The 13,314-nt window shown below is 42.0% G+C and overlaps 1 protein-coding gene across 4 annotated transcripts in view; it reads left to right on the top strand.

Moving 5' to 3' along the window:
* Positions 1-13,314, top strand: part of specc1 (sperm antigen with calponin homology and coiled-coil domains 1) — a 65,191-nt gene that overhangs the window by 18,509 nt on the left and 33,368 nt on the right. Inside the window, exon 1 of one of the 4 annotated variants that reach the window (XM_041052501.1) lies at positions 4,045-5,060. The exons of the other annotated variants lie outside the window; for them this stretch is intronic. Coding sequence (XP_040908435.1) covers positions 5,021-5,060 — 40 coding nt within the window. The 5' untranslated portion in view covers positions 4,045-5,020. Of the gene's footprint in view, positions 1-4,044; positions 5,061-13,314 lie in introns of those variants that run through there. 4 annotated transcript variants of the gene reach the window in all.

Genomic DNA, 13,314 nt, shown 5'->3' with positions numbered 1-13,314 from the left:
ATTGTACCCACATCCCATTGAGCAAATCAGTAGTAATTAGATGTAGGAATGAGGGCTGCAGTGGTGAGACGTAGAAGTTTTATCAGAACTGGGTCAGATGTGCCTGAGATACTGTGCATACAGAGAAGATCAACAAACAGACCATAGAGACGATATTTGTGCTAATCATTGCAATTTTGAAAATGCTGCAGCACTGTGAGGACATACCATTTACTCACAAGTTTTCCAAATTCGGTTTAGTGCGACAATGAATCTTCAGTGATGAATGTGATCTGTGGTACCCTCTTTTCCTGGATTAAATCTACCAGACTTGCCCCCATTAGGCATAAACTGCCATTTTTATTATCATCTTTGAAAATATTTTGCGGTACCTTCTCATCTCCAATTCTAACTAGATATCTGCTGTGCAGCTTTGGGCTTTGTATGACAAATGACATCTCACTGTTGTCACGACACGACTGTTGTTTGACTTTAAAAAATTATGCATAAAAAGAGGTATTGAAGCAGAGTAACTGTACTTGCATTAGGCACCAAAGAAAGCAGTCATAAGTACATTTTAAGGCTGCAAACACACACACGCACGCACACACACACACACACACACACACACACACACACACACACACACACACACACACACACACACAAACAAACACACTGGCTATAGTATTGGCTAAAAAGGTCTGACTTGACTGACAGTCGAACCCCGCCCTCCCGTGCCCTCACAGCATGACATAATAATGAGTCAAAACTGTTATTTTTTCTAATGGAGCTTTGTCCTTATCCCAGTTGGCACTTTACCAACTCTACCGTGCTGTCAGACAACGGGTTAAAAGCCAGCCTCGTCCTGATGACTTATTTAAAACACCTCATCAATAATTCAGTAAAGCTTTCACTTGGAGAGGAGTCCCTGTGGAGTGTGCAAGAAGAGGAGACAGAAGGAGATAAGACTGCCCTGCTCTATAAATAACAAGCCCAGTAGGGGTGACTGCAGGGCATAACTTTATAAAGAGGCATTTCATTGACAGGCACTTTCCTTCACCTTTGTTCCGACGATGCTTTCACACCGATCGTTAATAGTAGTGTTAAGCTTAACGTAAAAGCCCATCAGTGGGTGTTTTCCCTGTTGGAGTCAACTTAAATGACTGAGGGACATTTTTGCTGTGACATGAGTCACAGTTCATATTCAGATTGCACTGCTTCAGCATGTATCCACCTCTACTGATAATTCACCTTCTGTAGCGTTCGACAACCGCATGTGCAGGTTGTGTGATGTTTAGTGATATGTTTTGTTGTTTCAGTGGTGATACCTCAGACAGTAGATTTGAAGAGTCAGTAGCACTGGCATCAAAGTGGATAGCGGTGCCATCACAGGAGGTTACATATACGTGTGATAAATTGATATTTGTCAAACATATTCGTTATACAAATAAAAAAGTTTGAACTTAAATGTAATCCATTCAGAGCTTCATCATTGACTAGAATGCAAAAGTACAATAGAGTACAGAAGTATCTCTAAATTCATCTGGGACTCAAAAGTAGGATTATGAAAGTTTTGTAGCTCTTCAGCGCTGTTTCATAGTATATTCTATCCTCCATCTGTGTATATTTAACAGCATCTAGTATCCCTTTTTGCTTCGAGGTAAAAGTTGAGTCTTTGACAAGTGTTTGCACATTTGAAAACACATGCATCTGTCAGTGTGGTCCTGCAGCAAGGTGTCCTTCTCCTGAGCTACATGTTGGCGTGATACTGTCACTTCATAAATCTCCCTTAGCAAGGAGACAAAAGCTTTCTCATACCACAGCCTTGTCTTTTCTGTCCTCACCTGTAATGGATATTCTGCTGACTGTAAACGTAGAATAGTGACACGTTATTTTACATGCGGAGATGCATTTTTTTTTAAACAAGTGTCATCTACTAACAGTATTGCTGTCATGCCACTAGCGGGGGGGAATTGTTACATGCTGTTTACCACATGCTGATTCAAACGGGGGACCAAAATAATTTTTTGCTGTGTCATTCCCCAAATAGCCATCAGCCAAACACAGGCCATTATTTTTCTTAATTTCCAGCCTGTGCTGTATGAGAGGTCTGTTGTCAGTGAGTGATGAACAAGAGGTTCTTCTCAGATTGTTCGCCATATGTTAGGTTTGCTAGCAACACCAGATGACTTTCCATTCCTTATTAATCAGCTCATAGCTCGTATCATTTCCTCATAGCGCCAGTTCACTGTCGGGGAGAAAGAAGATGGATTTATGATGCAAGAGTCAGCTGACCTTAACAGTCTCAGTGAAGGATAAGCCCAGCAGAGAGACAAATTATATTATGGAATATTTTGGACCCAGAGTATGTGTGAGTTTTACCATACACAACTCAGACTCCAGACAGACAGTAATGTGGTCCCAGCAGGGCCCTGTCTGTGTGTGTCAGTGTTTGTGAGGCAGGAGGAGGGAGAGGTATGGACCTTGAGCTCCTCATATCTGTCAGATGAATTAATCAAACATGCCTCAGTCCACTGGGACGCCTCAACCCGCAGACAGCGGCAGACACACACCGGCACAAACTGTAAGAAGCCATACATGCTTACACATACAGATGGACACGCAAAAATATGCATGCTAAATTGCACACAACTTTACTTTTATGTTCCCCATGCTGCCATGTCCTGTGTACATCACAGTATAGTGCATTACATTACAGTATGATAATGTACTCCTCTTGTTATTATGCACACAGTATAAAAAGGATTATGGTAAGCAAGAACAGCTTAACCCCTACTCAAGACAGTGCATCTAAAAGGTTTGCTTCAAAGGCCAGAATTAACACTGTATTTAAAGATCCTGCATCAACTCATACACAAACGCACCTGGCCCCTTTTAGGTTTGTTGACCAGAGTTTTGGCATCGAGTCTGAAATTCCTCTCTTGAGAAGATTCTGACCCCAGCAAGTCCCCTAAAGATGCAAGATAGAGAGAAATGACCTTGCCAGATCTTGAAAGAGGCCTACTGGGCCCACAGAGATGGACATCCTGTGGTGAGGAGAACATTCTTAGCTGGATTACAGGCATGTTTGTTTACTAAGGTGGAAAGAGCTGCTCCAAGATGAGAAGAGAGGATAATATAATGAAAGGAAGAGAAAAATCTACCAACAGTTTATGCAGCAGCCATAAGAGTTGAAAGGCTTGGAAGTAGCCATGTACAGTATTGTATCAAAGGGTTGAATATTCAACCTGACATGGGCAGAATCATCCAGCAAACTAGACCATCTTTACAGCTACAGGAGAATGTTTAAAAGGCTTTTCTGGCCGGAGCTTAGAGTATTTTATTCATCAAATACATACTGAGCAAAAATGCAGCTACAACTACAAATTCATTTTTACTTCCATGGTTCTTCTCAGCACTGAGCATGAAAGAAATGAGCTGGTAGATCTGAGCTTATGCAACACATACTAAAAATATCAGTGCTTATCTGGGACCAGTGTGTAGGATATAAGGGGGTTTATTGGCAGAAATGGAATATAATATTCATGAATATGTTTATAAATATGTTCATTAGTCTATTATCACCTGAAACTAAGAAGACATTGTTTGTTTGTTAGCTTAGAATGAGTTCAGTTGGTTGCAGTCTGTATGGATATGATACATCATTGCCATTGGTTTTGCCTAAGAGAGTTTCAGTTTTTGACCATCACGGTACCAGACTGTATTGGATAAAGTGAAATTATAGTGAAGTGAAGTCCCTGTAGTTTTGTGGAAGTCTTTATGATTATGGTATAAAAGTATTTTTGGCCTTTTAGATAAATTATAATAATCTTTTTTAATTAATTTATGATAACTATCTGCCTGTAGTGTAGCAGTGTAGTTTCTGGCCTCCTTGTGTTTTGGCCAAACATCTTGAAAACTGTTCAAACATGCATTTACCAAAACACAACAGTGAATATTGGGGACCCAAAAAGAGACTGAAAATGACAATTCATTTTCCTTTCCAACTGGGTTTCTCCCCGTAGCTCCTGGCATCATAAATATTTCACCTGTGCATACATAGTGAATGAGAGAGTAGAGAAAATAACAAGCCTTCCTCACACTAGCTTCTCCCAGTCTCACCAAAACTAGCACACCCCACCTTTATACACATGTAGGCACATTTACATACACACACATACGGTTGCCCCCTGCTGCGTGTGCTGCAAGGGAAATAGTAGAGAAAGCCTGGGGTGTCCTCTGATCCTCAGCCCAGCATCTCCTTTCCCCATATTTGTTGGGAAATGGCAGCTGTGATATTTGTGTGGCGGAGCAGGCATGGGAGATTCTGTGAGAGGTCCCAGGCTGCAAGTTCACTTAAAGAAAAAAAAAAAAAAGAGAAAGACGAGAGCTGCACTGTCACCCTCTGGCAAAAATACAAAATGCTGCCTTTCCTTTCCTTCCTTTCTCCCTCCACCCTCCTTCCTCTCTCTCTCATACTTGTCCTTTCAGCACCAGTGAGAGGGATGGTTCATCTCACCTTTGTTTAACTGGTATTTGTGAGAGTAAACTGGCTGGCAGCGGTGGGAGGGGGTGTGTTAATGTGCATGTGTGTGTGGCCTGGGAAGCCACTCCTCCTCTGAGCTGATTCCAGTCACCACAGCGATAATGAAGTGAGCACGACGCTGCCTGCCCGACAGCCTGCCAGTGTGACATACTGTCACCGTTCTGGAGGACACGCACACTCGCACACATTCACACACACTCGCAGTCATTCACTGACAGGACACGCAGCCTGCCTCCACACACATGCCCACACTCACACAGTTCTGGGAAGGAGAAAAGCAAAGAAGACCAGAAGGAGGGGAAGAATAAGAAGAATTTTGTGTTTCATGGTTTCCTCTCTTTGTGACTGACCGCCATTGGCTGTGGGTGCTGAACAGAGACAACAACCCCGACACTCTCACACACACACACAGAGACTTCTCTCCCCCGCAGCCACGGATTCTTGGATTAGTCCGCCCCGGTGTGGAGTGTGGGAGTCGCGGAGTGGACCAACATGGGGAACCAGGCGGGGAGACAGGAGGAAACAGAGTCAGGTCTGCTTCTGTTCTGTTGGGGTTTTCTTCAGCATCACTTATCCCACTTTGTGTCTGTCTTTCACTGTTGATGTGAAAGGCAAAGACATTCGTTTGCTAAATACAATAGACATGAGCTTAATCTCCTGTAATGTCATGTCTGAGTACATCTCTGACAGACAAGTCTTGACTAATGAGATCTGACTAAGATGTGCATCAACAGAGCACTGACTGATGAGTCCTGATTAATATGCCCTGGAGTTATAGAAGCTGTTAAAACGGATTAGAAGTTAGTTGTTCTGCTTTGTTCTTCTGCCATTTTTTGTGCGAGCATGTCCACAGTATTTGTGTGTGTGTGTAGTTATAGATCTGGGGTGTTGTGTTTCTTTATTCAGTCAGTACAGCTCTGTTTGTGTGTGTGCTTGCACCTTCATGTGGATATTTGGAGTCAGGCAGGGGAAAGTGCTGAGTGAGTGCCTGACAGTAAGCATGAGGGAGCCTGCCAGAGGAGATGGTATCATCGGGCTCGGGCTCACATCCCTCCGCTGCCCCGAGCTCACTGCGCCTCCGTAAGATTTCCATTTCAAAGTCCCTCTGAACTGCACTCAGCAGCAACTTCACGCTCATCAAAAGACAACCAAGCTCTTCCACATCTTTGTAACCTCTCTGAACAAAAGGAGCATTTGCATCTTAATATGTGTTCTTGTGTATGTGGGAAGAGCCTCCTCACATTTGTACGCATACATATATATATAGTATATTTGTACACACAGAGTTTCGGCGTATCTTTCTGCTGTTGCGTGATTATATTTTGCATGTTTCCATCCCAACAAAAAGAAATACAGAATAGATGCAAGTCAGGTGGCTTACTAGGGCGACTGGCACGGACACACACACACACACGCATACACATACACATACACATACACATACACACACAAAAATAGAGTGGAGTATTTATCAGTAGTGGGTGTTTAAGCTGCATCGTTTCATAGCTGTGGCATGTGTTGCTTGAAGATAGAGCACAGTAGGCTCAGATTGGAAGGCAGTGGTAGCAAGCTGGTGCATGCTTGAAAAGATTACCTCCCTGTGTCTTCTCCATGCACACACATACAGCATACAGTGCACAGTTAATACATTACACACAAAACAAAAGATTTTTGAGTGCTGAGTCAAAAAGTGGGAAAAAACGAGGTTAATAATACCTTCTTTGATCTCACTAATTATTCTGTTACTATGCAAAATTAGGCTGCTTGTTGTTAAATATTACTCTTGGTACAACATAATCCTGAGATTGGTGCACTCAGGTGATATGTGGAAGTATGTGGGAAATGAAAATGAAATGAGTTAATGTAGAATGTTTTCTGTATAATCAATCATGTTCTCCAGGCTATGAAAGTATTTAAACTCTGCCTGGTACAGTACTCCATGATCATTGGTTCAACCTCCCACATGAACTGCCATTATGAAATGAAGCAGTCAGCTCTATTGTAAATGGATTGACCGTTATACTTATAAATCCACTCTCCATTTTCTCGAACGAGCCTCTATAGTAAATGAGAATTGATCATTAAATGGCTTGATTTTTCATTATGCCCATTCCTGACATGAAGCTATAGATCTGAGAGTGGGGAGGGAGGAGGACGCAGAAGCTCTTGAATCTGTTTTTCACAAGGTAGAAAAATAAGCAAATGAACTTCTAAACGGTGAATTGAAGCAGGGGTTCGCTATCTCCTTTGCTCTGATGGACAGCAATCTAGTGACGGACAAGAACAATGAAGTTTGGACTCTCCCAATTAACCTCTGTTCCACCGAGACAGTGAATCGGAGCCAGCTGAGGTTTGTCAGACAGAATAACAGTTTTGGTCCTGGAAGTGGGGAAACAAACGTGGGAACAGGAGGAGCGTGTTCAGATTTGATTGATGGCGTTATCTTTGAAGTGGCAGGCTTAGGAGTAAGCTGTCTGCAGCAGTGATAAGGAGGTTGTTATCAGCACCAAACTACGCTGATGGCTACTAAACCGAGCCTTCCTGTCTCCCCACTGGCTCACCAGGAGAACAGCCAAGACCAGAACCTGTGGTCAGCATGTTGTCAGCTGTTGATGAATTGTCAGTAAAATATAGTTGAATAACAGTGGGTCTATTTTCAGGGCCACAGCTCAGTCAGTTGTACCCAATTGGGCTCAGGGTAAAACCAAAGTGAAAACATAGTTGTGTAGTGAGGTAAAACAGATTGTTGTGACTTTCACATGGTCAAAAATGGGAAATTTCACACACTTGCGGTTTCTCCAGAAGCTTGATCAGGCTGCTTGAAGGTAGCTGTAATGTTTGGGGTGCTGCCAAAAATATGGAAAAACGTAGTGTTCCTTTTAAAGTAGGGGATGCTATCAATGTAGTGGTTAGCTAGTTGTCAAAAGAATAACATTGTTCTTTCTGTTCACTGTTACTGGCAGTACATTAAGTTATTATTTTGAATGGGTAATGATATGGGCATAGAAACCAGGCTCCATGATAAAGACATGTCTGAAATGTGTATACATATAATTTCTCTTTTTAGGTCTTTTTAGGTTTGTTTTATGTATGAAATAATTGTAGGAGCTCGTCATTTCCTTCAGCTGGTTACCAGGTACTTCCACTTCTGGATACATTTGTGCTCTGCTTATGTTTTTAAAGCCCCTACACAGTCATGTCCCACCAACCCAGGTGTTGTCCTTTAACCTGCTTCATTGAGTTGTGTGAGGACTGTTTGAGTTACATCTCAGAGAGTCTCCTGTTAGCTTTGTTGCATTTGATGGGTTGGGACAACGATCTAGTGAAATTCCCATCATAGCCATGTCCAACATCAGCTTAAGTGGAAGTCTGATCATGCAGAATAACAGAAAACACCTGTGTGTGCGTCTGCTATGGTAGTGAAGCACTGATTTATTGTGCCTGGTGGGTGCTGCTCCCATTCAGAGCAGACTCTGACACCCCAGTGAGCAACAAGCCAAAGAATGTGGAAAGACGTCGATGACTGTGTCATCTCCACACCATATCAGAGCAAACTGACATAGAGCAGGGATTCAGCATGAGGAAACACGTTTGTCCAACGTCTGATAGCCAGGACACTGTGAGGAAGTCACATCAGTCATACTTTCCATGGCAGTTAGCAGTTGGTACAGTAAACACGCCAGTCGTTCCACAGTGCTTTGTGTTTGCAGAGGAAGGTGTGTGCTGTTTAAATGTCCTGTTTGTGTAATAGGAGATTATAGCCTGGACACCAAAGTTGGTCTATTATGGCCCTCAGTCTTAAGGTCACAAAAATCACTAATTTGCGGTAGAGCAACTAACAGTGAGTGTATGAAACTGACACCCTAAAAAAACACTCGAGCTGGATCTGACATATAAGCCACTAGGCCTGTGATTGTGTGTTCAATGCATACCAAATCAAACTTGTCCTGATGTGGTTTGTATATCTGTCAGCAGCTGGCTGTGGTTCATCCTCACTCTGAGAATGTAACCACGGGCTTCTGTGAACGTTGGTTCTGCTGTCTGCTGCCCCGCACTGTTTTTGTGTGGAGAACAGCAGCCCTGTCTTGTCCAAAATCTTTGCTTGTACAAATGCTGGAGTGACTGAGCCTCTGTTCAGAAATGGTTGACTCTCTGTTCATTGTGTCTTAAACTGTGGTCAGTGGAAAGGGAGCCTCAGTACCTAAATGCTGGTTGAAATTAGGGGATGATGTTGTCTGTTTTTGACCTTTTTGCAGTTCAGAATATGTCTTTTTGTGGAAATTCCAGCATTGTAAATCACAGATACTCAATGCATCCAAATCTTAGCAATATTCACTGTAAAGGTTTAAGGCTATTACAGAAATCATCAGAAGCTTAAAGCTAAGTTTAGCAATACTCATTACAACCTGTTACCCATCACACACGCTGATCCTATAAACCTGCAATCATGTAAAATGGCATATTATTATTCTTTCAGTGAGGGCTGTGTTAAACTGTTTTCCATTTTGAGCATAAAGAAATTCTCTCTCTCTCAGTTGGCGAGCTCATGGGCCGTGCTATTGGGCATCTCTGCAGGGTATTGGCTCTGTAAGTAGTGTAAAGCAGGGTGGATCAGCATAAGGACACTGTGTTAAAAGTCTTAGCATGCAGGCCAGTTAAAATGATTCAATCAAAATGATTAAAGGAGACAAAGAACCCAGGCCAAATGGTCCTCTGTGGCTTGCCAGCTCTCATGCTGTGCTGCAGAGGAAGCACAGAGCTGTTCACTTTTCAGGCAGAAACAAGCGGCTCAGCTTAAATACACAATGAAGTCCTGTATACTGTACGTTTTTTTTTTATTGGAAGGTTTGCCCAGTCAGTTGTCTGCACGTTTCATTAACATGCTGCCTGCTGACAAGAGAGTCACAGTGGTGACTTTAGACTGTGTGAGTGTACAAGTGTATAAGAGTGTTTTACTGCACTCCTGCTCACAATTTACACACAAAAAAAGCTGCAATAAATCAGTCAGTGAAGAAATATCACTTCACCTTGCCTCAGTATAGACAGAATATCTGTGAAATAGCAACTTTAACTCATTGTGCAGAAATTGCAAGGGTTCAAAAGTAACAGGAGATGTGGATTCTGGGGCAGCTGTGTGTCCTTTCGGTGTTAGTTAATGACAAAGCTCACACAATGGCTCAGAGTTGATCGAGAGTTGTCATTTAGATTGAGGTAGAGTTGTCTGTCAAAATGAGGAGTAAAGAGGTGACTGTGTTAGTGAAGAAGATGATGAGGCTAAAAAAAATCTGTCCAACAATATGAAAATTAGTTGGCTTGTCAAAATCAACAGTTGGGTGCAACCAATGGTGTAAGTCCATCACTCAGTCAGTGACACACATTTGTGTTTATAGGGCTGGGCGTGCAACGAGCCTCAGAAACAAAAAGTCCAGACTACAGTTCAGAAAAATGTTCAAAAAGAAATCAGTAGAGTTCTTGAATAAAGTTCTGTGGACTGAACAAAAATCAAACTCAATCAAAATGATGGAACGAAGAAAGTGTGGAGAACAAAAGGAACAGAGACCCAAAGAACGCTTCCTCATCTGTCACCTCATGGTGCTGGTTCTGTTATAGTTTGGACATCTGTGGCTCCAGTGGAACTGACACTCTGGCATCTATTGATGATTTCACTGCTGACAGAAGCAGCAGGATGAATGCAGAGGTCTACAGGAGATTTCTGTGCTCAGGTTAAGCCAAATGCAGCAAAACTCATTGGAGGACATTTCATCATTTAGCAGGACAACGATCCTAAACACACAGACAAAGCGACCAAAGAGCTTTTCAGGCTGAAGAGGTGGAATATCTTTGAGAGGCCAATCTCATTTTGGCTGAGCTGCATTCCTCTTTCTGAAGACCAGAATAAATGCTTCAGGCAATCGTTGACTACAAAGGATATTTTACAAAATATTAAATATGCTCATTCTGTTTGACTTCACATGTATCTGTGCAGTAATGTTTGAACCCCTTACTAAATGTAATAGCTGTAATTCTTTCTCATCTTGAATGTGCTTGAGCACAGAGAACTAAAAATATCAAACTGTTCAAATACTTGTGGAAATACTTCTGGACTGTGCATCCTACATATAAGCCGCTATAACAGCGAGTGTTCTACTTTAAAAGTTTTTGAAGAGTTTCTTAATTGAAACGTTTACAATGTCTTGCCTCAGCCTCATCTTTTATTAATTGAACATAAACTCTTTTATGCAGCTGTGGTTTTGTAGTGATGTGTTTTGCATATAGAAGAGTGAACGGAGCCTACTGTGTTATCTGATGATAATGAACAGCAGCTTTCGCAGTGCCTAGAACAGTGGTGTGGTCGGAGGTTGGGGGGGAAAAAAAATAGAATCTCATAATATTTTATTTTGGGATTTGTGGATTCTGTGATGAACTTATCCCAAGTGACAACAGTCACTCAAATCCTTTGTGTAATCAGTCTCTAAATTCAGTTTACATGACAGGTGAACCTCTGAAGCTTGGTGAGTCTGTACAGTATATCCGGTTTCCTCAGCTGAATATTGCAAACACAGACACTGATTTCCTCATGTTAAAAATCCAGTTGCCTTTGTTTGGCATGGGTCCAAGGAGCTTTTGTTGTTGTGTATTGTCTGTTTGCTTATTTGTTTATCACCTTGTATATGATCAACAGACCTAGACTGATGTTTCAGATACTTTTTTGGGATTGTATTGTGACCTTGGTTTTGGAGTTGTGTACATCTTATTACAATGGAAGAGCGATTTTATTCTCAGCAAGTGGTGCTTTAATGGTTTTCAGTGGCACATTGAACTGTAGTGATGCAGTTTACAGTGCCATCCAGGCTAATCTCTGCTCAGCCACTGCGGCAGTCATGGAGCCTCGGTTCTGTCTATCTTCCACTCCAGTCAGAGGAAAGGAATGCCTGTGAGTCCCCGGCAACTGTCTGATGGGCGCCTGTTGACCTATTTCATGCCCTGTCAGTCGGACAACAGGAAGGCCAGAGACACAGACTGGGGTTTCTGTCTCTCCTGTCCACTTCCACCTGACTGGAAAAAAAACTGCACACCACATTTCCTGGAACCCAGAAGGGAAGACAGAGGAATGGCAGCGAGAGATTCCCATCCAAACGCTTGTTAGGTGGTGACGAAGCCAGTGCGTCATTGCAGGTGCCAGCTCTCTGACACTTGACCACCTACAGTCATTAATTCATCATGACTCCTCACCCATGACCTTCCTGTTCTGTAAATTGAAGACTCTGTGCACTGCGCTCGTAATGCACTCTGTCACCTCTTGGCTGGCTGGCAGGCAGGCAGGCTGCAGTTAACTGGCTGGTGCTGGACTGTGTCCAGCCACATGGCTTCTGCTGTGATTTGAAAGCTTATCTTCATTAAAGAGAATGAAGCCGGCATAGTGCATTACTGTGAGCTGACCTGTGAAATAACTGAATGCCTTTGGCTTACTGGAAGTCAGTCTGTGTAATTCAATTAGATAATTAGTTAATGCAAACAACACAATCATTTCATATGCTCATTCTCCTCAGTCAGGTTTATTAAACTTGTCTGTTTTTGTAGCTACTGTCTAAACATCAGTGTAACTTTATTTAAGAAAAATGATATTATTATTTTATAAAACTCTTCAATCAGTATGTTAGTAACTTTTCTTTAGTGTTTGAGAAGATGGAGTGTAAATGGTTCCTGAGACACTGAATACAAAAATAATATTCTCTTTCATCAGAAAGAATTTTCTTGTGTTTCTCCAAAGCTGGTGTTTCACAGTATTTGCCCTTTGCTGTTAATAAGGGCTAGTCTTCTCAGACTGCATGACGATTTATTCCTTGCTAGAGGAGGAAAGCTCCTCAGTGAGCTGTTTAACTGCCCATTCCACTCCTTTTCACAGATTTAGTGCTTCTCAGAGGTAGCTATAAATGGTTCTGGACCTGAGCCGACCTACATTGAAGACACCACTGTATTAAGACTCAGCTAACTCTTAATCACCTTGGTCTTAGATATTTTTGCTTTGATTTGTTAAAGGCAGGTTTTTCCACTTGTGCACCTACAGTAGAAATACTTTTCTTTGAGGGCCATTAAGAAATGCAGCTCTTGTGTCCTGTTGAACAGACTGAGTGCACAGATTTCAATTCATAATTCATTATAATTCATTTCAATTCACTATAACTGAAGCAATGTTAAGAGGTTTGTGTCCCAGTTATTACCACACACAAAATTTCCACACCCGTTAATATTGTTTTGGCCGAATAGTTGGACTTTAACTTAACGTGTGAATTTGTTGATAAGGTGGACATTTCATTAGTAACTTTTATTCTTTGTCTGCAGTGTATTTGACTTAGTTTGTACATTGGACAATGTGTTGTTATCCGTCATTAATCTTATCCACGTTCACTGCTTTTACAGGTGACGGCTGAACAGATTAAATGTCTCTTTCAGGGACATCCCAACTGTAGTGCTTGAATAAGGGAAAAGCTTCTCTCAGTCTCTCATTCTCCTCAAAATGGAACAGGTTAAAGAGACTTTTTTTGGTCTCTAGTTATTGAGTACCAAACGTGTTCAGACAAAAGCTTTGAGCTTCAGGTGTCGGTGGTCTATTTGACGTCTCCGTCTTAGTGTCAGTTTAAGTAGAATCTGATTTTTGCTCTTTCTTGCCTGGCACATCCATGCCTTTCGCTGGCACTGTGTCTGGCAAAGTAGTGGGAATTTCATGATGTGAAAATTTAAGCAGCTGCTGTGTTGGTCTTGGAAACAGGTTGCCTATCTGTGTG

This window comes from Toxotes jaculatrix, chromosome 12 (genome assembly GCF_017976425.1).
Source record: "Toxotes jaculatrix isolate fToxJac2 chromosome 12, fToxJac2.pri, whole genome shotgun sequence".
Classification (NCBI taxonomy): domain Eukaryota; kingdom Metazoa; phylum Chordata; class Actinopteri; family Toxotidae; genus Toxotes; species Toxotes jaculatrix.
This window is presented reverse-complemented; position numbering and strand designations above follow the sequence as displayed.